The sequence below is a fragment of the Cyprinus carpio genome, chromosome A4, assembly GCF_018340385.1.
Source record: "Cyprinus carpio isolate SPL01 chromosome A4, ASM1834038v1, whole genome shotgun sequence".
Taxonomy (NCBI): Eukaryota; Metazoa; Chordata; class Actinopteri; order Cypriniformes; family Cyprinidae; genus Cyprinus; species Cyprinus carpio.
Genome location: NC_056575.1, coordinates 32321354 through 32348524, shown reverse-complemented (window position 1 = coordinate 32348524; position 27171 = coordinate 32321354). Strand labels below are relative to the sequence as shown.

The 27171-nt window shown below is 36.9% G+C and overlaps 1 protein-coding gene across 1 annotated transcript in view; it reads left to right on the top strand.

The window, feature by feature from the left end:
• LOC109065226 (NACHT, LRR and PYD domains-containing protein 3-like) overlaps positions 1-27171 on the top strand; it is a 67160-nt gene that overhangs the window by 35164 nt on the left and 4825 nt on the right. Inside the window, exons 10-11 of the mRNA XM_042745181.1 lie at positions 4986-5159; positions 10312-10358. Of these exons, the coding sequence (XP_042601115.1) occupies positions 4986-5159; positions 10312-10358 (221 nt within the window). The remainder of the gene's footprint in view (positions 1-4985; positions 5160-10311; positions 10359-27171) is intronic.

The following is a 27171-nucleotide window of genomic DNA, read 5'->3' as shown; positions in this document are numbered from 1 at the left end:
ACATCCACTTTGGTGGCTGAACAAAAAAAGGCTCGACACTCACAATCTTTACAAATCCATTGTCCACATAGTTGATTGGTCCAAACCTCAGGAGATTGAAGTTGTCCCTAAAGACAGCATATCTCAAGTCTCCAATTGTGAGTCCAGAGCAAGATCATTTTCAGTTGCTTCTGCAAGTCTAAAAGTGGAAGCGGAAAGAGCGGCCATTTTAGCAAAGGTGGCTGCACTCAAAGAAAAATATAAATCGGAGGATAGAGAAGATGACTTGAACAGAGAAAAAACAAAAACTCGATAGAGTAAAGGATTGCAAAGATATAAAGTAGATTGGAGATTGAGTCAACACATGGAGTCAGACCAAGAGGTCAAAGACTGTTACTTCCTGTATAGCCACACCCTCAGGTAACATCACAGGCATTTTATCTCAGAGGCCTTGCATCTCCACCTGAGCCACTAGATGGGGTCAGCTTAAATAACACATAGACAAAAAAATTAAACAAATTATCTTTGCATAAAACATACAGTATTTTGGCCTCCTACAACCAGTCTTTTAGAAAGAATATCTCTTTGGGTTTGAGAATGTAGGCTTTGCAACTTTAGGGATCTTATCTATGCATGAACAGCTTGTAACACTCCAAAGAAAAAGAAAACTTGAAACTGCATCATATGACCCCTTTAAAGCGGGCAGAATGCTAGATCTCCGCTGTGCGTTGGGTGGTTCGTTGCCTCCATGTCATGCATTAAAATTATTTAATGCACAGCTAGCCGTAGATTACATAAATGACATCAGATTTGTTTTGTACTGTTAGTAAGCATTAAAATATATCAGAAAAAAACAACAGAAATAAAAATATTAAATAACAAAAAAAATTCTATAAAATTCTATAAAAGTAATAATAAACTATACATATGCAAAAAAAAAAAAAAAAACATAAAAACACAAATAATAAACTGCTTAGTTCAACCTCAAGCATTACTGTTATGTACCATAAGTAGGGCCCTATGAATGAACATGATCTTTAGAACTGCTCTGAGAGTCACTTCATGAGCATTTTACTGTTTCATTTGAAAAAAAAAATATTGTCATATCATATACAAAAAGAATTTATTTACCACAAAAAATTATATTCACTACACAATATTTATGAAAAAAAAATTAAACTTTTTTTTTTTTTTTTTTTTTTTATAAAATCAGTTAATTAGAGATGATTTTGATTATTAAAATTGTAGCATTTGGACCAGTCAGACACATGAGTATATGTTTTATTTTAAAAATAGTGGATAATACCACTCCTCAACAAGCAAAACGTGATAGATATAAAACCAGCCACCTAATTACCGTACAACCTCACAGTTTAAAAAGATCAGAATTATACAACAACTCAAAGGAATGTAGAGTTTTCACTATAAAATCACTTTGAAACAGACAAATGTACCGTTGTACTATAAACCACATCATAAATGTATCTACATCCACCCAAATATAACCACCACATAAATTCACCCACAAACACCCAATCCCCCCCATCTCATAATTTTTCCTCTTATAGTGCTTTGCTTATGTATTGATACAAACTCTTTTAAATGAACATTTTAGAATTGCTTACTTTTGTTAACAGAGATCACAGGTATGCCATGTTTGGTATCTTTTGGCTGCATGTTTAACCCTCTGAAGTCGATTAATGCGTATACACGTTATGAGGCATTTTCTCCTGATAACCCTGAAAAGAACTTAAATTACACTTTCAGTTTTGATCGTACAGATAAGAGCAATACATCAATCGAATCCGTAAAGGGTCTACTTTTTTTGTATACAGACATAATAACAACAAAACTTATGTGCACTTATAAAATAAAGATAACAAACAAGGAGTGCTGTCTGCAGCCTTTGTCTGCACTGATCTTCAGTTACAAACGCGTCATTAAAATGAACTGTAACTCCGTGAATACTCAACACAGAGACATGAGAGAGATATCTATAGAAAGCCTGACATGTCTACTTTTGAACAAAACAAGCTGCCGAAAACAAATATTCTGTGATAAAGTAATCCATATGAAAACAACGCGATGTCCGTTTTTCACGTCTCCCTTCATTATCTTCTAATGTGACCATGTCCACGCACTGAACGTGCTTTTGAGATGATAATATTTCACTGAAGCGCGCGGCTTGAATACGCCCACACAACAGAAGACAACGCAGCGAGATTGTTCTTCAAGTTTTTTTTATTTTACTGTTTGATTCGTGATGAGAGGAATAAGACATAATTCACCCCAAAAAGATGTGATGTGGTTGAGGATTTGAGATTTGGATTTCCTCAGAAAAAAGAATGAAGCACTTTATTCAGCTTAGATCAAAAACATGAGTAAGTCTCTTTTTATTTATTTATATACTTGTACTAGTTTTCACATAACGTGTAAACATTTTACTAGTCAGACTTTTTCCAAAGACTTTTTCCAAACTATAATTCCTGACTAAATGTATAATCAAGTGAAATATTATGAAGTTTCAATAACAATATACACTACTATATACATTCAAAAGCTTGATGTAAGCATATAAATGTAACAAATAAATGTAACTGTAACAAATGTAACAAACAATGCTGTTCTTTCAATTTATCCCCCCTAAAAAACCTGAAAAAAATATATTCTCAGCTCTTTTTAACATGAATAATAATAATAATAATAATAATAACAATAAATGTTTTTTTTTTTTGTAAAAAATAAGATTGGTAAAAGGATTTCTGAAGGATTGTGTGACTGGATTAATGATGCTAAAAATTCAGCTTTGAAAGTCAGCTTTGATTGTTCCTAATAAACTGTTTAACTGCACTCACAAGTGAATATTAAATTATGTTGTGGGATAATTAAATATATTCTAAATAAACTACAAACATAAAATTATATACATTTATTTTGTCCTTACATTCTTTCTTGTAACCCTCTCAATGACACAGCTGACTGAATGGCTCATTATGCAGCTCATTATGCAGGTCTTTGTCTTCTCAGGTGTGAATCACAATGATATTCATGATAGTTGACGCCTACTCGCATATGACTTTTACCAACAAAAAGTGTCTTAGAAAATTTAAATCAATATATTGTTTTCTGTAAGTGAGTAAACAAGATGATTTTCACAGAATTTAGAAAGAAAAAAATCTATGCTACAAGCTCCAGTTCTCAAAAGTCCCGGGAACCAATGTTCTGTATGTGTTTTATTGCCTTATTCAAGTGATTTAACATTTTTAGTTTTTCACTAACCACGCATAACATTTTTTTTTTCTCAAAAACACAATCATGTACATACATGCTGCTCACATATTATTATAGCCCAGTTTGTGCTGATTACAGTGAGATTAGACTTCAGCCACTTAAATATTTATAAGAAACTGAAAAAAGCACAAATGTCAGGGCATGACAAAACTTCTCCAGGCCCCAAAAATACCCTTAGACTCCAGAGGGTTAATGGCTAAATGTTCATTTATATTGTATGTTAATACCTATGGGAGACATTAGTGTTACCAGAATCTTTAATAAAATATCCATATGCAAAACATATGGGTGGGACATGAAAGTGAAAGTCGTGACATTTGTCAAGTATCCATATGCAAAACCCATATGCCTGAGGACAACACCGTGAGGGTCGTAAACTTTCTCTCAGAAGGGGTACACTTTCCCTCGCCCAACTAACTCCAGGGCAAAAAGCAAAAAAAATAACAATAAAAAAACCAACATCCTCACAGTTTAAAAGATCACAAGATCAGAATTATACGGAGAAGTTTTCAGATGCAGAAACTCCAGGGCAAGATGCAAAGCTAAGAGTCCTCAAGAACCCAACCTAAGCTTGTGCCAGGCTTCGGCCTAGTCTGTCCACTTCAAGATCCTCTGACTCAAACTGGTTCTTTTTCCATCAACCAACTTCAGCAAAGATCAACTTCAGATTGCATCAGGACTCTCTTTCAGACAGACAAGACTTGCAAGTATCAAACTTAGCCTTATTAATTGATACATTAATCATCAGATCATAATATTTATAATTAAACTAATTATAATTAATTATTCATATTTCCCCTTTGAGCTGAATGGCTACAAAATGTAATTAAACCATTAAAATGGAGTCCAGAAAATTAATGGAAAACACAGAATATGGTAAAAATAAAACTGAATTTGAGAAAAAATAAAACATTTCATAGGGCCTTAAAAATTTAATTTTTGTTAAACTTTTAATAAATTGCCATTAAATTGTGTACGTTTAATGATTTCAATTAATTAGACATGTTTTTTTAATTAATATTTATTAATTAAACCATTAAAACAGAGTCTAGAAAAATTAAAAGTAAAAAAACGGAATTTTAGAAAAAATAAAATGGGCCCTGAGTAAGGTTTGCTTTTGGGTCCCTTTAGGTGGTTATCTGTTATTTTAGGTTTATTTAAAATCACAGATAACCGCTCTGAGAGCTTAGGATGGGTCAAACAAACTTGGTGTGAAAATACCCTATTAAAAGATGAATAAATATGCCACTCTCGCAAATGGAATTAAGCGCAAAAATTACATCAAATCATTATCCAGAAATTAAAAAATAATATGATAAATATTCAATGTGGTCATTTGCACCCAGAAGGGATGTTTGAACCAGCCTGACCAGTCAAATGACTGATAACTAATGCTGAGGTCTGAGGATGTCCTCATATGAACACATAAATATGAATGAGGCTTGTGTGAATAGCATATGTTTCTATGCTTCTGTCTCCTCTTTATGGAATAATCAAATTTTCAGTACCCAAACAAGCTAATTGCACATATTCATAAAGTCTATTCTGTCTCTGTGAATATTACACATTTGACCTGACTGACAAGATCAGAATAACACATATGCACAATACGTTTTATTGAATGATCAGTTTAATACACAAAAAGGATAAAACACATGTGATATACAGAACAAACAAACTAACGTGATGTGGACTGTTGCTGTATGTTTTTGTAGATTGTCTGGCTGTATGGTGACAGAGGAGGGATGCTGTTATGTGTCTTCAGCTCTGACTTCACACCCCTCATGCTTGAGAGAGCTGGATCTAAGCTATAATCACCCTGGAGATTCAGGAGTCAAGCTGCTCTCTGAAAAACTGGAGGACCCAAACTGCTCACTGGATATATTCAAGTATGTCGAGTAGGAAGAGGTTTTAGGTTTTATTGTTTAAAATTTTCAGTCTCTCTGGGTATATCTATATGAGTCTAGGAGTTTTTAGAGGATGCAACAATATTTAGAATTTAAAGAGCACTAGTCTGAGGAGTTAAATCTTAACTAAGCTGCTCAGACAAAACAAATTGACAACTAAACAGTATTTTAACTCACCCCCTAACTGGCCACAAAACCAAAGCAAACAGTGAAAACAATAAAAATAGCAGCCTCCTCCTTTCAGCTTCCATAAAAGGTAGAAACAAACATATTCAAAATGAAACTTATGTTGCAAACTTTAACAACTTGTAAATTAAGGAACAAAAAAGCCCTAACTTTAAAGTGGACATCGGATGCCCATTTTCCACAAGTTGGTATGATTATTTAGTACTACATACTACATATATACTACATACATGAAATCATACTTTGGTTAAAATTTCTCAATGGTCGTGTAAAACCTTTTACCTTGTCAAAACATCTCTGTTCCCCACTAGCCGCGTTTCTTTAAATGATGATGAGCTACTGCTCACCCCACCCCACTCTTTCGTTGTGTGTGTGTGTGTGTGTGTGTGTGTGTGTGTATTCGTTGGTGTTACCATCAAAAACGAAACTAATCCACTGCCTCCTCAGTGGACTGTCAAGAGAAAATGAAGACTCTTATGTTCACTTTTACATCCAACTATAAAACACCTGCATCGCTTCCCAAGTTTCTGTGTTGCTCTATCTGTATGAGTGACTGAATGTGTGGATGTGAACTGCAGTGAATACAACACATTAGTTTAGAACATTTGTGCAATGATCACCTAACAGCAATGTAAAGATGATTTTATTAATACAGGTGCATCTCAATAAATTAGAATGTCGTGGAAAAGTTCATTTCAGTAATTCAACTCAAACTGTGAAACTTGTGTATTAAATAAATTCAATGCACACAGACTGAAGTAGTTTAAGTCTTTGGTTCTTTTAATTGTGAAGATTTTGGCTCACATTTAATCTCAACAAATTAGAATATGGTGACATGCCAATCAGCTAATCACCTCAAAACACCTGCAAAGGTTTCCTGAGCCTTCAAAATGGTCTCTCAATTAGGTTCACTTGGCTACACAATCATGGGGAATACTGCTGATCTGACAGTTGTCCAGAAGACAATCATTGACACTCTTCACAAGTAGGGTACATTGCCAAAGAAGCCCACAGATTGCTGTATCCAAGCATTTAACAGAAAGTTGAGTGGAAGGAAAAAGATGATGCACAACCAACCGAGAGAACCACAGCCTTATGAGGATTGTTAAGCAAAATCGATTCAAGAATTTGAGTGAACTTCACAAGGAATGGACTGAGGCTGGGTTCAAGGCATACAAACGTGTCAAGGAATTTGGCTACAGTTGTCGTATTCCTAGTTAAGCCACTTTTAATCCACAGACAATGTCAGGGGCGTCTTACCTGGGCTATGGAGAAGAAGAACTGGACTGTTGCCCAGTGGTCCAAAGTCCTCTTTTCAGATGAGAGCAAGTTTTGTATTTCATTTGGAAACCAAGGTCCTAGAGTCTGGAGGAAGGGTGGAGAAGCTCATAGTCAAGTCAAGTCAAGTCACCTTTATTTATATAGCGCTTTAAACAAAAAAGATTGCATCAAAGCAACTGAACAACATTAACTAGGAAAACAGTGTCAATAATACAAAATGACAGTTAAAGGCAGTTCATCATTGAATTCAGTGATGTCATCATCTCAGTTCAGTTTAAATAGTATCTGTGAATAATTTGCAATCAAGTCAACGATATCGCTGTAAATGAAGTGTCCCCAACTAAGCAAGCCATAGGCAACAGTGGCAAGTAACCAAAACTCCATCGGTGACAGAATGGAGATAAAAACTTTGGTAGAAACCAGGCTCAGTCGGGAGGCCAGTTCTCCTCTGACCAATTCAATTCCAGGCTGCAGCAAAATCACATTGTGCAGAATCATCTGTTTCCTGTGGTCTTGTCCCGGTGGTCGTCTGAGACATGGTCTTTACAGGGGATCTGTCTCTGGGGCTCTAGTTGTCCTGGTCTCTGCTGTCTTTCAGGGCTGTAGAGATCCTTTCTAGGTGCTGATCCATTGGTCTGGATACGTACTGGATACGGGTGACCACAGTGACCCTCTGACTTAGATACAGACTGGATCTGGTGGCTATGGTGACCTCGGAATAAGAGAGAAACAGACTAATATTAGCGTAGATGCCATTCTTCTAATGATGTAGCAAGTACATCAGGTGTTATATGGAAGTGTTCCCGGTTCCGGTTTACCTAATTAATGCAGCGTAAAAATCCTTTAACGGATTTGGATATTAGAAGCATATTAGTGTGTTATGTGTAAACCAGGTTAAAGAGATGGGTCTTTAATCTAGATTTAAACTGCAAGAGTGTGTCTGCCTCCCGAACAATGTTAGTTAGGTAATTCCAGAGTTTAGGCGCTAAATAGGAAAAGGATCTGCCGCCCGCAGTTGATTTTGATATTCTAGGTATTATCAAATTGCCTGAGTTTTGAGAATGCAGCGGACATGGAGGATTATAATGCAACAAGAGCTCGTTCAAATACTGAGGTGCTAAACCATTCAGGGCTTTATAAGTAATAAGCAAGATTTTAAAATCTATACGATGTTTGATAGGGAGCCAGTGCAGTGTTGACAGGACCGGGCTAGTATGGTCATACTTCCTGGTTCTAATAAGTACTCTAGCTGCTGCATTTTGAACCAGCTGGAGTTTGTTTATCATTATACCATGGTGTCAGACTGTTTTCCTTAACCTTCCTTAAGCGTAAAGGAGCAACTGTATTTAAAATGCTAGAAAAGAAGAGAGTCCATAGTTTCTGTTACATCATCAAGTTGTTCTGAGGTTTTGGATATGCTAAGGAATTCGGATACATCAGGAAGATTACTTACAAGGCAGTGTTTTGTGGTAGAAGTGATGGTTCTACCATACTTGTAACAATAAGTAGAATTTAAAGTTTTAGCTATATGAAGTTTGCACAAAACTAAATAATGATCTGAGATATCATCGCTTGGCTGCATAATTTCAACACCATCAACATCAATTCCATGTGACAGTATTAAATCTAGAGTATGATTTCGACAATGAGTAGGTCCTGAGACATGTTGCCTAACCCCAATATAGTTCAGAATGTCTATAAATGCTATTAAAATCACCAACAATTAAAACTTTATCTGCAGCCAGCACTAACTCGGATGTAAAATCAGCAAACTCTTTAATAAAGTCTGTATGGTGCCCTGATGGCCTGTTTACAGTTGCCAGTACAAACATCACAGTTGAATTACTGAAATAAATGAACTTTTCCACGACATTCTAATTTATTGAGAATGAGGACATTACAATATAAATATATTAGAATCACTACATTATTATTTATGAGCTTGAAAACAAGATGCAAACAATCGGAATATTGTAATTGGTCAAGCGTGGCCAATGTTAACGTGAAACCTACACCATTACTGATATTATACAGTTCTGGAGGCTCTTCATAATAAAGAGATCAAATGTCTGCTCCGCCTACAGTCAGCAGTGGTCCTACAGTATGCAGTGTTTAATAAGAGGTGAAATTTAGTGCAGTCCCGTATCAGGAAACATATCGTATTGTGACTTTACTGGTGATACACAGCCCTACTAGCAACCACCTCATGTACATTTACATTTAGTCATTTAGCAGATGCTTTTATCCAAAGCGAATTACAAATGAGGACAATAGAAGCAATCAAAATCAACAAAAGAGCAATGATATACAAGTGCTATAACAAGTCTCAGTAAGCTTAAATGCAGTATACGTAGCAAGGGCTTGTAAATAATGTAATAAATGAAAAGAAAACAGATAGAACAGAAAAAGAATAGAGCAAACTAGTGTTAGAGGTCTTTTTTTTGCTTTCGTTAATTGTATAATAAATGAAAAGAAAACAGATACAAAAATATTAGAAAGCTAGTTAGATTTTTATTTATTATTTTTTTTTTTTAAGAATAGAATTAGAATAGTGAGTGCTGAAGTTAGGTTTCTGGCTGTTTTTGAAGGAGTTATGGATGGTGAAATTGTGATGAAACGATGGGTTTGCTGGAACCACAAGCAGTTCTGTCTTGGCAAGGTTGAGTTGAAGGTGATGGTCCTTCATCCAGCAAGAAATGTCTGTTAGACAAGCTGAGATGTGAGCAGCTGCTGTCGGATCATCAGGATGGAATGAGAGGTAGAGTTGAGTGTCATCAGCATAGCAGTGGTATGAAAAGCCATGTAGACACAGAAGAGCCCTGAGGCACCCCAGCAGCTAGATGTTGCGACTTGGACACCTCATCTTTCCAAGATACTTTTAAGGACCTATTTGATAGGTAAGACTCAAACTGGAGTGCGGTTCCTGAGATGCCCTTTGCCAGTAGTGTTAACAGGAGGATCTGGTGGTTAACAGTGTCAAAAGCAGCGGACAGATCAAGCAAGATAAGTATTGAAGATTATTGTTCTAATTGAAGAGGTTGTTCTGTGTGAGAAAGGCAGAGAATTGGTTGAACACAGCTCGTTCAAGTGTTTTTGCAATGAAAGGAAGAAGGGAAACTGGTCTGTAGTTCTCTAAAAGTGATGGGTTGTTGATGGTGGGTTTCTTAAGTAGTGGAGTTATACGAGCCTGTCTAAATGATGAGGGGAAAACAACAGTGTGGAGGGATATGTTAATGATGTGAGTGAGTGCAGGTACAACTGCAGGAGAAATGGCTTGAAGGAGTTGAGATTGAATAGGATCAAGCGGACAAGTAGTAGGATGATTAGAAAAGATGAGTTTGGAGACTTCTGCCTCAGAGAGTGAAGAGAAGGATGTGATTGAGTGTTTGTTTGCTGGTGAGATGTGCTTGATGGATTGTGGTGTGGAAAATTGTGCTCTAGCAACTGCACAGCAACACCCTAGCAACCATGTTGTGTACCTTAGCAAATTTATATCAACACCCTAGAAACCACCCTGAACATGTTATCAACCACAAAGCAACCAAATCATGTACCTTAGCAACCACATAGCAACTCCCTAGCAACCACCCTGAATACCTTTTATAGTAACTGCATAGCAACAGCAATTTGTTCACTGACTGAATGTGACTCTGTGTGTGTTTTCTAGTGTGGATCATGGAGGAGAATCCAGGATTACAGCAGGACTAAAGAAATGTATGTCTAAACACACACACACACACACACACACACACACACAACTGGTTACTGACACAATCTCTCACACACACACACACACACACACACACTGCATCGTGGGGGTCACCTGTCAGAATTGCTACATAATGGGGACCACCCTTTCCTATGATCCTACAGACCTAAAAAAAAATTTAATTACTTTAAATTACAAATATTTCACTACAAAAGTTATAAACCTGACACAGTGGTTACTTGTGGGGTCATTTCAGGTATTGTGTATATCTGGGGTCCGCCAAACATAGCCAGTTTATAGTCATTGTGGGGATAAAACTCACACCCTTTTGATCATTTTTGTAAAGTTATTACAAAGTAGTAAACTGACTTCAACACATTTTTAAAGCAGTTTGTAAAAAGTCAATCTACTTTGAATAGGATAGGAGCTCCAAACAAAAAATGCTCCATTATTTAGATTCAGTAGATGTTCTATTTAATACAAAGTAGGGTTGTGATAGTGAGGAAATTTTCCCACCGGTTAATCATCGTGTGACAACACCGGTAATACTGGAATCACCGCTTCCTCGCTTCCCTCCACCTTTAAATAGCTTTCAAAAGATTCAACAAAACTTTTAAAACACTTTCAAAACATCGGCAATTCAGCATAAAATAGCACCAATTCAGCGTATAGCAATTGTTCATTTTTAGTTTGTTTTAATTTTCCCACTTTTCCTCACTTTTAAATAGCTTAAAAGTGCCATGCGCATTTTACTTTCACTTAGCGGCAGTTCAGCGTCAATTGCTTGAATACAACAACAAAATACAACGTCAAACTCACTTTAGCATATTTATAAAACATAGAACATTTATTAACAAAACAAATAAAAATATGCCATGCTATAGGGCAGGCTATGCCTAATATAAAATAATAAATAACTTACATTAAGTTTAAATAGGTATACAAAACTGTAATAGGCTAAGTATACATGTATAGTATATAACCAAATAAATGAGAAACATAGAACGTTTATTAGCAAAATGAGTAAGTGACCACAAAAAAAAAAAAAAAAAAAAAAAACCCTGGATGAACAGAGAGGTTCGCCTCCTGCTCAAAGCAAGAGATACAGCCTTCAGGTCTGGAGACCGGGAGGATTACAGCTCAACCAGAGCCAACCTGAGGAAGGATATCTGCTAGGCCAAACTCACACACAAACAGAGGATTGAAGAACACTTCAATTCTTCGGACCCCCGGCGTATGTGGCAAGGCATACAAACTATCACAGACTACAAACCACCCAGCACTGTGCCTCCCTCCAGCTCTGCCTCCCTCCCTGACAAGCTCAATCACTTTTATGGTTGTTTTGATCACAATAATAAGGAGATCTCACTCAAACATCAACCCAATGAACTGCCTCTCACACTCTCCACCTCAGCTGTTTACTCCACTCTGTGTAAGGTGAATGCACGGAAGGCAGCTGGCCTTGACAGAATACCTGGTCTTGTGCTTAAAGCCTGTGCGGAGCAGCTGGCTGTGGTCTTCACGGACATTTTCAATCTGTCCCTGGCCCAGGCAACTGTCCCCTATAGTTTCAAAACCTCCACCATAATGCCAGTACCGAAGCACTCCACTGCCTTAGCCCTTAACGACTTCCGTCCTGTCGCACTCACCCCCATCATTGCTAAGTGCTTTGAGAGGCTGGTTGTATCCCACTTAAAATCCTGTCTCCCTGCTACACTAGACCCATTCCAATTTGTCTATCACCACAATAGGCCAACAGAGGACACCATCTCTACACTTCACTCTGCCCTCACCCACCTGGACAGTCAAAATACACATGTGAGAATGCTGTTCATTGATTTCAGTTCTGCATTTAATACTGTAATCCCCTCCAAGCTGAGCCATCTTGGAATCAGCACATCCCTCTGCAACTGCATTCTAGATTTTCTGACAAGCAGACCTCAGTCTGTTAAATTAGATAACCTCTCCTCCTCCATCATCACCCTGAACACCGGTGTTCCACAGGGCTGCGTATTGAGCCCTCTTCTGTACTCCTTATTCACCCATGACTGCGTTCCTGTTTATGGCTCCAACACCATAATCAAATTTATGGATGACACCACGGTAGTATGTCTGATCAAAGATGATGATGAGTCAGCGTACAGGGATGAGGTGCAGCACCTGGCTATGTGGTGTGCCACCAACAAACTGGAACTAAACAATCAGAAGACAAAGGAGATCATTGTGGACTTAAGGCAGACTAGGAGTCATGCACACACCCATCTACATCAACGGAGCTGTAGTGGAGCATGTGTCGAGTTTCAAGTTCCTGGGCATCCACATCTCTGATGACCTCACCTGGTCCCATAACACCTCCACCCTGGTCAAAAAGGCACAGCAGCGCCTTTACTTCTTATGGAGCCTTAAGAAAGTTCACCTGAGTCCCAGGATCCTTGTGGAATTCTACCGCTGTACCATTGAGAGCATACTCAAAATACATATTTGCACTACTCATATTTGACACAGACTGTACATTGTTCAAGCTATTACACTGTAAACTGTCTAACGTTACTGTACAAAGCACAGTAAACTATTTCTATAAAAATATTATTGTACACTCAACCAACTGTATTTATTACCACTGTTCTTACGTTGCAGCTGTTCATAATGTACATATAATCCTACATTGCATTCCTATTTATATTTTGTACATACTCTGCTTAATACTGTATGTAGCAACTCCACTGTACATTCTGTAAATCATAGCTTCACTTACTCTGCACTTTTATGTATATAAAACACAATATTCTTGCACTTCTGGTTAGACGCTAACTGCATTTCATTAGCTCTGTACTTGTACTCTGCATAATGACAATAAAGTTGAATCTAATCTAATCAAATATAATTAAATCTAATTTAAGTCAATGCCATCTTGGTTGCTGTTGAAGGATCATAAGAAATAAATTGCTTTTTTTTCCCGAAGTAACACTGTCAAACAGTGACAGCAGCAGGTAAAGTTACAGCAGGAGGCCACGTCTCTCTTGCTTCCATTGAGTTTGTACAGACCCCTACAGCATGTGCTGGGTTTGGTGGGGGGTAATTGAAGTAAACATACTGTCAGCGAATAGTCTTGTGGGCAGAGCGCCACTTTATGTCAAGTCAAAATCAAATTTAAGATTGAAAACATAATCTGTGGGGGGTTTAAGTGAGCAATCAGCTCAGTGAAACTGAAGGTGCATCTTCATGTCTGTGACCAGTGTTTATTGAGCTTTGATGGCTGATGAATGAACAAAAGTTGACTATTAAAAGAACTGCTGAACATCAGTTCACAAATAAAACGTATTTTTAAATTGATGAGATGTATTACGGCTGAGCAATATGGCCTAAAAATGTATCACGCTAAAATCGTTCATTTCAGTCGATATCGATAATTATCACAATAAATTTCAAATCTTTATTTCTTTCAAGTTTAAAGGAGGATTTTTCCTCCTAAGTGAAAGTTGTAGAAAACAGACTGTTAACTGTGGTTTTAAACTACTCTTTACAGTCAGAACATGACAAACACTGAAGGTTTCTAAATTCATTACACTTTTCCACTTATTTTCCTCAATGAAATAAAAATCTTTATAGAAAAAAGTATTTTTTAGTCTCTGCATGTTGTAATGAGTGATATATAAATCATGAAGCAGGTTTGTGTTTCTGACTTTGACACACATCTTCAGCACAGTTTGCAGTGCAGGCTGCAATATTAATAATATTAATAATATTTAATATTAATAGTAGCTTGAGATTGGATGCAGATGTAATTTTATGTTCATTAAAAACAGGAACATCTGTAAAAATTGTAACAACCTTATTTTTATATGGTGAAATTTAGATAATCTGACTGCTGGAGTTTATTAAAATTAACCATAGGTCTTCCACAGTAGCAAACATTTAGATCATAATAACCTCAGTTAAAACCACACCTATAGTACCTCAATACCATGCTAAAAATATGGTTTCTAGGTATTTGTATGAAAAACAGTAGTCTAAATATACAAACGCTATAGCTTAATCACAAAAAATACTGTAATCATATTCCATTACTCCTTTAATACAATTAACATATGTCTAAATTAATAATATAATCAAATTCTATATGAATATCCCACATTTCTGCCACAATACTATGGTGCCGTTAGTGTTATTACAGTAATTCCATGGTAAATGATGGTGATTTGTAGATGGAAAAGTCTTCTGTCTCGCTGCTCAAAATGTTTCAGCTGTTTGTCAGCACTTTTTCATCTGGATATAACCTAGTTTAAATCAGAGAGTCATTTGTGTTCTTCGCTGAATTCAATCTCTTCACACTGGATCTCACATTGCTGTTTAGTGTCGTGTGATTGAGACTCATCAGTGAATAACTCATCTGCTCTATTGAGCTCGTGCTGCGCTGCTGCTTTAACTTCGCAGTACTACTTAAAGTTACTGACATGTTAACGTGTTTTTAATCACAGTAAACAGTGCAAAAGAACTCAATGTAGTGCTGGTGCTGACGGACACACAGCTGAAGCACAAGCACAAATGACGCCTCTATGATTCATGTGATGTTGAATTCAGTTCTCTTTCACAGCTTATTGCACTTAAATAGTCAAATACACACACAAATATGTTCTTAAAGGGACAGCAGCCTAATAAATTCTGATACAGATACGATATACATATATATATATAATAATATATGTAACTCATAAATTAAACACTATAAATTTATATGTAATTCATACAGTGAAGACTATACAGTATTTTATTTTTACATTTGATTATTCAATTTCTGTAGTATTTCTTAAGACATGTTAAATAAACCGAGGCTTCTGAATCTGGAAATCTTAAAGTTGATTTAATTTGTATATTTTTTATATTGGATTTGTCCTATTGTTTATTTATTTTTATTTTCCAGATGACTACTAGTCTTGTGTGTAATGATTGCATTCAGCTTTGGCATTTGTTTTGAAATATTGGGGTGACTAAAGGAAGAATAAACACATTTCAAGGATTATATTTAATTTAGTGAGATTTTTTCTTCAATATCTATTAAACTGTCTACTGCAGTCAAACAGGGAAAGTAACAAAACAGTAAACTAAAATCAAATCTGCATAAAACAATCTGAAATTTGATTTATAATAGTTAATCATTTTTAAATCAAATCGTGACCTCAAGAACTGATCTGAATTGAATTGTGAGATACCAAAAGATTCCCCTAATATTAAGAAAGCTAAGAGCTGAATTGTCCTCGTATACATCAGTAATTAAATTTCAAAATCAAAATAGTATGTAATATAAATATTGAAAAATGTTATAAAATTTTCAGTTGTATTTAAATATAAATGTTGATACTCCAGGGCTTTAAACATGCTATAGTGGTATGTTAAGATGAGGGAAGATGCCCCCTAGAGAACAATCTGCATTTACCTGTAAAATAAAACATATTTAGACAGAAATGTAGCATGTATAGGATGATGACGATGATGCATCAGTCAATGTGATATGGGAAGGAAATAGAATGATTTGACATCTGAGCAATGACAACTAAATAAACAAATCTAGCACTACAGGGGGCCTAGGATAGCCAATAATTAATAATAAAAAATAACATAACAAATAAATTAAATCATAAAACATTTGTGTTATAAATATTAACTATTTATATAAATACTAAATCATTCTAACACTAAGTTTTTGGCAATTTAGTTGAATAACTGCTAAAAAAAAAAGCAGAATCTAAGTAAAAGAGAATCCACTGAAAGTTACTTTTGAATTATAATAAGTGTTACATTTAAACCTTAATTATGTGCCAATTCTGGGGGGTCTAAATACCCCAAGGGTCTAATTTGATCATTTCACTTCAAAATAAAATATTGCTTACTCCACAAATCTGAAAGATCCCTATTTATCAAATACACAATATCATAGACGGTGTCAAAATACAGTCATAGATTTTCCAGTGACACAAAACTAAATTTTCAACTGACTAAATTCATAAATGTTGATAATTGATCAAGAAAATCAGGGTGAGAGTGGAGGGTCATCTTGCCCCGTCTTACCCTACAAAATGATCTAAAAAAAAATGATCATAGCTCTCTTTCATCTTTAGCGTCATCTTCACATACAGTGTACTGTGGTGATGATACTTTAGTGGACTCTGAAATAGAGCCCTGCATTTCTGACTTTTTACGTCCCTCAGGTCGGGCTTCGGGCCAATTTTCACGTCATAGTTAAGACACGGGCCGGGTCTCGGGCCTGTTTTAGGCTTCTCCTTATTTTTATATTTTAGACATCCATCAATTAGTGATGAAAACAAAAAAATAGCTGCGCTGGTGGAAACAACAATATACTCACTACACCCACCACCAACACCACATCTACTCATTAGACTCTCCTGCAGCAGCAGCATGTATGGTGCGTGCCGTCAGCTCAGCTGAACAGTTCTGCGTTTAAATACATGCAATAAGCTCAAGCTTGCCACAAAGCACCGACAAAAGTAATTACCATAAATGTGACAGGGGGAAATAGTAAGGAGATATTTGAATTATTTACTGATAAACTAGTGTTTTCTGAGTCCTTTCAACCTTTCAACTCATTGACAAATCTCAGCATAAAGCTGACTAACTGTGAATCATTCGGGTTTATTATAACAACAACCTTTCAACTCATGGAGGATAAAGATACCGTATATTCCAAATAAACCAAGTAGGTGTCACTATTTTAGTCTTTTTTAAGCTGCACATATGGACTGGAGGCAAACAGGAAACAGATTTGGCAACAAAACCAAAGTGGCACTGCTGCTTCTCTTTCAGTTTTTGGAATTAAACTCATATATATCAAAGTTTCTTTGGAATAATCTGCCTTTCCATGAACATCTCTCTGTTTGTAAGGCTGCTAGATGTTAAACTGGAAATGCTGCATGCAGAAGTAGTTGTGCAAGCAGTCAAGAGAGTAAAAAGTCATAAAAAAGGATCCAGAGATCAAACTGGTTTACTCCTCACATGTGTGCAAAAATATTTTGGATTCACAGCCTCCTTAAAATAGTGACTTGTGAACATACAACAGCACGAATGAACAGGGCTAAACCCAGTACCACTGATGCATGGCAATGTTTTTCTACTAAAATTTTGGATTATGTAAAGGAATGAATATAAACATATGTTTTTTTTTGTTGTTTTTCTTCTTCATTCATTACAGAGTGTGTGTGTAAGCCACCTATTGCAGAATAAAAATAAAGAACACATTTAAGATCTCCACGTTAAAAGAGAGAGAGAGAGAGAGAGAGAGAAAGAGAGAGGCTGCATTTACACTGCAAGGCATAATGCACAGATCCAATCTATTGACTGTATCAGATTTTTTGTCCTGCCTGTTTATATTACACTTAAGGTACAACTTGTAATCCGATATCTGCGTTTCCATGAATCCCCATCCAAACAGAATGATTCCACTGGTGATCTCTTTCTGTGACACAGCTGACCCTCGGGTTTTGAACAGCTATATATGAAATTATTTATAGAATTCACGTGGAGTGGCTTTTTGACTTGAATGCACAGCAGCTGTGATTAACTCTCTTATACCATGATCACGTGCCAGCACGGATGAGATAAAGCTGCCATTAATGATACAATAACAGTAGGGGTGTGAAAACCTGGAGGGCAAAACATCCATAGAACTGCAGCACAAGCCTGTCAATTGTCCATCTGTTTCAAAGCCGTAAATATTTAGATCACCTCTCAAAAGAATAAAACAAAGGTATGTGAGCAAAATGCAAGTTTTGGCCATTTGCAATCCATATAAAGCACCCGCGGCAATATTTCAATCACTAAACAGTGCGACAAAACATTGTAAAAACTCTTAAAGTGCTTTCATATATTTAAAACAGTAATCTTCTCTATATTAATGAAATAAAAGTTTACATAGGCAAGCAGATGAGGCTGGAATATGAACACAATCCGCTTAATGGTTCAGTGTTTTTCTTCTAATGGTTTTCTATGGGAAACCATTTAATGTGAAACTTTGCACCTTACGTTTATATTCTGGCTTCATATGCTTGCCTGTACAAAATAAACATAATCAATAAGTTGTTTACTGAATTTCACCTTTTGATATCTGCGTTTTACTACATTACTACTTAATGCAAACTGCGCAAAAGTAGCTGGTGGTCAGTGGAGCAGAACTTCATTTTGCCCTCAAGGTGGGCATTCCTATGAGTGTATGACGTCACATGAAAACTATCAATAGCAACCGGGATGCTTCTAATGGCTGCTGCAGTAACACACTCTTTAACCAATTAGTGACTGGCTCCTTTATTCAGAAGGCGGGGCTTCCTGCGATTGAGCGGCCATATTGAGTGTTGCATTTTTCCCCAATCAAAAGTATACGAGTGACATGTCTTGGGTATTCTATAGTCTTTGGCTTAACCAATGCAAAACACAAAAACAAGTATCTCTGCTTTATCAATCTGATTTCACCCTCATATGGACAAAATTTAAAGCATAACCAACTCTTATTACCACAGGAAAAGAACCATCATGAAGAAATTCACACATTTATAAACTGTAAGAAATACATCTGAAATACAACCGGGTGCATAATTATAATTATTATTATTTACTTTTACAGTTATGTGATGTGTTTCTGGTCTCAATTTTTAAGGATTGGGAAGGCTGTAAATTATGAACTAATTTCTCTATCCAATCGAATTTCTAATCACGATTACAATTATGGATGCCACAATTAATCATCCAAAGTCCACTTATGTTATTCTGCGTCCTTAAGATAAGTATTTTTTTTCTTTCTACATGTTACCTTTAGGGTTTTCCCATTGTTTTAGTTTTAATATTACATTAAAATACCATTCATATTTCTACTTTTTTATAATTTAAAGAAGAAACCAATCTGATGTATAGTTGAAATTTGAGGCTTAATAAACTTAATAAAAGCACTAAAAGTTTTTCAGTTAGAGTGGTTTCAGCTTGTTTATTTTCATATAAAAATATGGCATGCAGTTGCATCAAACAATGGTATAAACATAATTCAATGTAAATTGTGATAATCGTAATTAATAATCACAATTACATTTTCAAGGGAATAATCGACGATTTAGATTTTTGTCATAATCGTGCAGCCTTAATTCCCATCACTACAAACTGGAGCGCGTGCACTACACTGACAGGACAGCTGATTCAGTGGTTGCCTACCAACATTAAAAACCACAGCACACAGGTTTTTTTTCTAAAATCAACCAAAAAAAAGGCAGTGCGGTGCACCAGGTGTTTTCAGACCTGAAAAACGCGTTCTGTCTGATCAGGGCCTTAAAGTGGAAGTGAAGCAATCAGTCAAGTTTACATTATTTAGTAAATTGACTTCCACATAAATTAAACAATACATAACAAACACTATTAATGTAACCATTTTAAAGAAAAAAAGGATTGTTTTCTTACAGCTTTTGGGGGACAGGTGCTGCCATCTTGCAGTACCACCGCCAGTTAAGTACTATAAGCATTTCTTTATTTTTTGAACACACTCTTGTTTAAATGGAGGAAGACGAACTCTAGGACTGTTGAACCCATAATAAGTGCAAATACTTTTTGCGTTTTAGCCGATACAGTGAGGGGACAGAGTAGTACTGCCGTTACAGGTGGAAGAAGTCGTGAACCTGTTCTGGTTTGGGGTGAAGAGCACTTTCAAAGCAAGATTCAAGATTTTTATCAGGTCCTTCTCAAAAAATTAGCATATTGTGAAAAAGTTCATTATTTTCCATAATGTAATGATAAAATTTAAACTTTCATATATTTTAGATTCATTGCACACCAACTGAAATATTTCAGGTCTTTTATTGTTTTAATACTGATGATTTTGGCATACAGCTCATGAAAACCCAAAATTCCTATCTCAAAAAATTAGCATATTTCATCACGACCAATAAAAAGAAAAGTGTTTTTAATACAAAAAAAGTCAACCTTCAAATAATTATGTTCAGTTATGCACTCAATACTTGGTCGGGAATCCTTTTGCAGAAATGACTGCTTCAATGCGGCGTGGCATGGAGGCAATCAGCCTGTGGCACTGCTACAGGTGTTATGGAGGCCCAGGATGCTTCGATAGCGGCCTTAAGCTCATCCAGAGTGTTGGGTCTTGCGTCTCTCAACCTTTCTCTTCACAATATCCCACAGATTCTCTATGGGGTTCAGGTCAGGAGAGTTGGCAGGCCAATTGAGCACAGTAATACCATGGTCAGTAAAACCATTTACCAGTGGTTTTTGGCACTGTGAGCAGGTGCCAGGTCGTGCTGAAAACGAAATCTTCATCTCCATAAAGCTTTTCAGCAGATGGAAGCATGAAGTGCTCCAAAATCTCCTGATAGCTAGCTGCATTGACCCTGCCCTTGATAAAAACACAGTGGACCAACACCAGCAGCCGACATGGCACCCCAGACCATCACTGACTATGGGTACTTGACACTGGACTTCAGGCATTTTGGCATTTCCTTCTCCCCAGTCTTCCTCCAGACTCTGGCACCTTGATTTCCGAATGACATGCAAAATTTGCTTTCATCCGAAAAAAAACAAGTACTTTGGACCCACTGAGCAACAGTGCAGTTGCTGCTTCTCTGTAGCCCAGGCCAGGCGCTTCTGCCGCTGTTTGGTTCAAAAGCACACACGCCTGTGCACGGTGGCTCTGGATGTTTCTACTCCAGACTCAGTCCACTGCTTCCGCAGGTCCCCCAAGGTCTGGAATCGGTCCTTCTCCACAATCTTCCTCAGGGTCCGGTCACCTCTTCTCGTTGTGCAGCGTTTTTTGCCACACTTTTTCCTTCCCACAGACATCCCACTGGGGTGCCTTGATACAGCACTCTGGGAACAGCCTATTCGTTCAGAAATTTCTTTCTGTGTCTTACCCTCTCGCTTGAGGGTGTCAATGATGGCCTTCTGGACAGCAGTCAGGTCGCAGTCTTACCCATGATTGCGGTTTTTGAGTAATGAACCAGGCTGGGAGTTTTTAAAAGCCTCAGGAATCTTTTTTGCAGGTGTTTAGAGTTAATTAGTTGATTCAGATGATTAGTTTAATAGCTCGTTTAGAGAACCTTTTCATGATATGCTAATTTTTTGAGATAGGAATTTTGGGTTTTCATGAGCTGTATGCCAAAAATCATCAGTATTAAAACAATAAAAGACCTGAATATTTCAGTTGGTGTGCAATGAATCTAAAATATATGAAAGTTTTAATTTTTTATCATTACATTATGGAAAATAATGAAGGGCTAATTCACACATGAATATAAAAATATACTCTCAAAGCAAGATTCAAGATTTTTATTCGTCTCGCACATGATTATATAGAGCATATATAACCAGCAGTGAAATGTGAATCAGGTCCACTCCATGGACAGAACAAATAATAAAAAAAACAAAAAACACGAAAATAAATCCCATCAGGACCAACAAAAAACCAAATAAAAGTAAACAATGAAAATATAAGAATAAAATATAAAAAAAGATGTATACTGCAGAATTAAATATAGAACATAATGTGCATGAAAGTATACTGTAGTCTTACATATTAAGATACACAGGAATGTACAAGAGGAGAATGTGCACGTTCTATGGCCCCTGAATAGTATGTCAATGTGAGGTAGAGAATGATGAATGTCTTACTGATTAAGTGAATATTAAGTGGAGACATGTAGATGTTAAGAGGCTGGTTTTGAGTTTAGGAGAATAAACCAGGGGCGTAAGAAACTCCTCCTAAGTCGCTCAGTTTTTGCCATCAGGCTACGGAAGCGCTTACCAGATGGCAGCAAAGTGAAAAGATGGTTACTGGGGTGGATGGAGCCCTTGATGATTTTAACAGTTCTGCTTTTGCAGCGTTTGAGGTAGATGTCCTGCAGAGAGGGGAGAGCAGACCCTGAGATGCGCTCAGCTAAGCGCACAACTCTCTGCAGGGCTCTGCAGTCTTGACTTGAGCTGTTCCCATACCACACTGAGATACACTGAGTCAATACACTTTCTATGGCCCCTAAAGTTTTCAGGTTTGCTGGTGAGACCCTGAATTTCCTCAGCTGTCGCAAAATCCACAGACATTTCCAGGCTTTATTAACCTGTGTTTGAATGTGGGTAGTCCAAGTCAGATCCTCTGAGATGTTTACACCAAGGTACTTGAAGCTGCTCACCCTCTCCACAGGGGTCCTCGCTGATCATTAGAGGAGTACAGAGCCGCTGCTGTCTCTTCCTGAAGTCTACAATCAGCTCTTTAGTTTTGCTCACATTCAGAGAGAGACAATTGTTCTGGCACCGTGATGTGAGTTTCTCTACCTCATCCAGGTATGTGGTCTCATTATTATTGGAAATGAGGCCCAGAACCACAGTATCATCAGCAAATTTGATAATAGATGTGGAGCTGTGGGAAGACACGCAGTCATGTGTTTAGAGAGAGTAGAGCAGGGGACTCAGGACACAGCCCTGTGGGGCTCCTACGTTCAGGGTGATGGAGCTGGAGATTAACTGGCCAACTTTCACCAATTGAGGTCTGCCAGTGAGGAAATCAAGAATCCAGTTGCAGAGTGAAGAGTTTAAACCAAGGTCTATGAGTTTAAAAGCAAGCTTGATGGGAACTATAATATTGAAAGCTGAGCTATAGTCGATAAATAGCAGCCTTACATAGTTCCCGTTATTGCTGTCAATGTGCGTGAGAGAAGAGTGCAGGATGTGAGAGAAGGCATCTTTAGTGGACCTATTGGGCTGAAAGTATCCGGGGATGGAGGAGCAAATGTAGTTTTTAAGCAGCCATTAACATAATATTCTGTGCATTTGCTCAAGCAGACTCGGTTTGGTACTCGCCTGTAGGGTGCTTCAACAACCTTTTGTGTGTGTGTGTGTCCACATTAAAATCTGTGTGTGTGTGTGTGTGTGTGTGTGTGTGTGTGTGTGTGTGCGCAAAGAAACAATCTGTCACAGCGTGCGAGTACCACATTAAAATCTCTATTGTGCTGATTCACTTCAGAATGTCTTAAAGTGTTTTAATGTTTAAACTGACAAGTCTTAAAACACGTGAGAATGATTAAGCAGCACTAACCTGGTCATTCAGAGAGGTGTTTAGTTAAACTACATTCTCTTAACAGCAGGTGAATTCACAGGTGAATGTAAAATATGTGACATACCACTACTAGTGAACGAGCCAGTGTAATGCAAATATGTCTGAAAGGTCTGACATAAGATGCCAAATGAACGATACTGTATGAACCATTGTTTGTTTACATCACGTTGTGCCTCACGTTATGAAAACAATGTTTGGAATATAATGATCAGAACTTTGTGATATAGATGAGGTGATATTGATATAAATATTTTACATGTTAAATATTCATCTTAATTACCATTAAAAACAAAACATTATCCCCAAAATAACCAGATGTCAGTCGTTGCATCGGAGAGTGCTTATATTACTGAACTGTCCTGCGGAGCGAACCAACCCTGTGACGTCACACGCGGTGGTACTGCAAGATGGCGGCTCCCTTGCTCCAAAAGCTATAATAAAACCTCCTTTTTTCTTTAAAACGGTTACATTAATAGTGTTTTTTTAATATATTTTTTAATTAAAGTGGAAACTAATTTACTAAATAATGTAAACTTGACTGACTGCTTTACTTCCACTTTAAGCCTGTATTATACTTTCCACATCTGCAATCCGGATGCGTACACGGACAACGCAGACTGCTTGTATTTATACTACCGAAAGTGTATGCTGGTGGTCCGCTCTGGACGTGTTCCGTACATGGGCAGTTTACTTGAACAGTAAACAAATATGTGAACAAACAATTGCCCAGTTGAATTGAACAATTTTTTCTGCCTTTCTTTCATAGATAACAGCAATAATTATATTATAGCATTAGAAACAGCCTACTACTGTAACTAAAGAGCTGACGCATATTGGAGGACTAACCAATACAGTAATTACCAATTCTGTTAGTTAAGAGCAGCAGTTGTAAAAAATTGGTTAAGAACCTTACATAAATTTGTTTTAATAAATTTTTTAATCACTGTAGGCAATATAGTTGAAATCTCTAGATCAAAATTAAAATAATAAAGATAATTAATACGAATAAAATCACAGTAAAGTTCTGCAGGAACACTTTGATCACAGTCAGTCTCCTCTTACTGTCATTTCTTTATCCTGTAAAATCGTCTGATATTTATATTCAGACAATTACACGCTGCTGTCCCTTTACAGTTCCTACTCTCATAAATTACTGCATGTTGACTTTTAAACTTAAATTTAATGTTCAACAACAGATATTTCAGTTGGTTCCCAACCCTGCTCTTAACATCAGTAAGTCAAGTGTTATAATATGATAATCAAGTATTATTTAATGATATAAATTCAGTAATTAGAATTAAAACCTGATAACCATGTATGAATGCATATTAATCATTTTAACTGAATTTAGGACTGGTGCTGGTGGTTTTTTCTTTGGTCATTCACTGTTTCTGTAAAAGAAATTGGGAAAAAACTAACAAAAATACTGATAAGATTTTTGATAAGAATAATGATGTGAATTCTACTAATAAGAACAATATAAAACACACTAAGGATTAATGAGCTGTTGGATTAATGAATATTAATCCAGTTGTGTTTGCTTGAACTGATTTGCTGAAATCAAAACGGGGATGATAATAGGGGAGCGCCAGCCAATGAGATTGCCGTTTGCACATTAGCTCCGCCCACTACCTGATACTACCGGAGAACACAGCAGTTCTTAAATGCTGAAGAAATCCAAAGGAACTCTATTTTTACAGGAAAATACAACAAAGACTATTGTTTACGTGCAGCGCATCAATTCTCTCTCTGGTGTGAGACAAAGCGATGGCGAGTCATGTGCCTTCACACACAAATACAGGTGCACTGCATATCCATTCAGATGAACTGAAAGATGGCACAGACAGATCACTTGACAGAGAAAGAACTCTGAAAGTGCTCAGAGTTTTCAGCGAGTGAAAATATATCTGTGCTAAACTTATGCTTAACCTCAAACTCACACACTGGTGAGTAAAATTTAAGAATTTATTAGCCATTGGCTAATATTAGACACCATTTAGTCCCCCAGTGAAGATTTAGTCATATATGCGAGTGATTTACTCACAATGTAGAGGATTGGATGTCTTTGCTATGTTTCTGTGCCTTGACCGTGATAGCTCCCTTGCTGTCTATGGAGGGACAGAGAGCTCTCAGATTACATCAAAAATATTTTAATTTGTATTCTGAAGATGAACGAAGGTCTTACGGGTTTGAAACCACATGAGTGTGAGTAATTAATGAAAGCATTTTCATTTTTGGGTGAACTGTCCCTTTAAATAGCTCTGAAAATATTCAGTAGTCAGGTTGTAATTCAGAAATATGCTGCACTGTATAAACTTCATATTAAAATTTAAAGTCTTAAAATTATGTGGTCACAGGTCTATAAGAACTATCATCAGCGCTATATATTGTAGAATTATAGAAGAGAGTGTTGCAGGGATGACATATTTTTGCAGGCCTGGTTTGTATCTGGTTCCCTCAACAAAATCCCAGAAGAATTTTTTCATTTGCTTATGGATTATTGTAGACAATAAGCTCTGTGACAACAAAAGTTTATAACTCTTTCATGTTTTCTTCATCATGATATTCTTTTTACCAATAAGCACAGTTTTTATTAATTTTGAAGCTTAAATACAATCATTGACATAAACACTATAAAAACAAGAGGGTTTTACTTATGTAATTACTTACTGCAGATTAATATTTTTGGTAAGTAAATACTGAAATATCTTGTCTTTATATTTGCTGATGAATTTCTCTTGAAGTCCTGGTTTATTGGTTTTACAAGCAATGTGATGCTCTGCATCCTGAGTCACATGCAAACCACTGACCTAAAATCACCCAATTTTAAGCAAATCAGTCAAACGGGATTAGATTTATGTTGTGTGTATGTAAATTCATTTTTACTTAAAATGTTATCTGCAATGTGGTATGTGTCAGGGATCTGGCAAACCCGGTTTCAACCAATCCACAACGCTCACAGTCCCCTGAGTACAAACCAGTCACACCTGCCCCGCATCAAGGATCCAATCAAGGCACTATAAAACACTCACCAATACATCAGTTCTCCGTCAAGCCTCCAACAGGAACAGTCTCCTCGCACTTGCCTCCTATGTTCCTGACACTTCACTGTTATCCAGACATAACATAAGCACTTGAAGACGAAGTATTCATATACTTACCCTTGTGTTACACTAACCTGTGTCCTTGTTCTGCTGCCTTCAGGACCACGGATCACTGAATTGTAACCTGTGATTCGATGGTCTCTGTAGTCTCCTGTGTATATCCTGAGCTGGTACTGTCTTCGGCATCTGTGAAGGAAGAGAACATACGTGAGCGATCTGTGACTGTGGCTTTGACACTCCTGAATCAAACGTGCTCACCTGTCTACTATCCCGTCCCCTGTGTTTATCATACTGCCCGCACTTGAAGACACGAAGCACTCACCGAGCACTTGAAGACGAAGTATTCACCGAGTACTTGTATATACAAATAAAAACACTGTTCTGAATTCACCTATCTCTGTCTCCTGAGTATATCCTGACAGAAGGCTTGACCAACACCGCAAGGATGAATTCAGCACAGCCGGAGGACAGCGCTTCCGCTAATCCTGCTTCCACGTTGGTGTATATATCTCACGACCAGCGCCCTTCTCCAGTTGGGAGGAAGATTGCAATGGTTTTTACTACAATGTTCACTTGCACTTGAGCAGCACGCACACCAATACCCTACGGAGA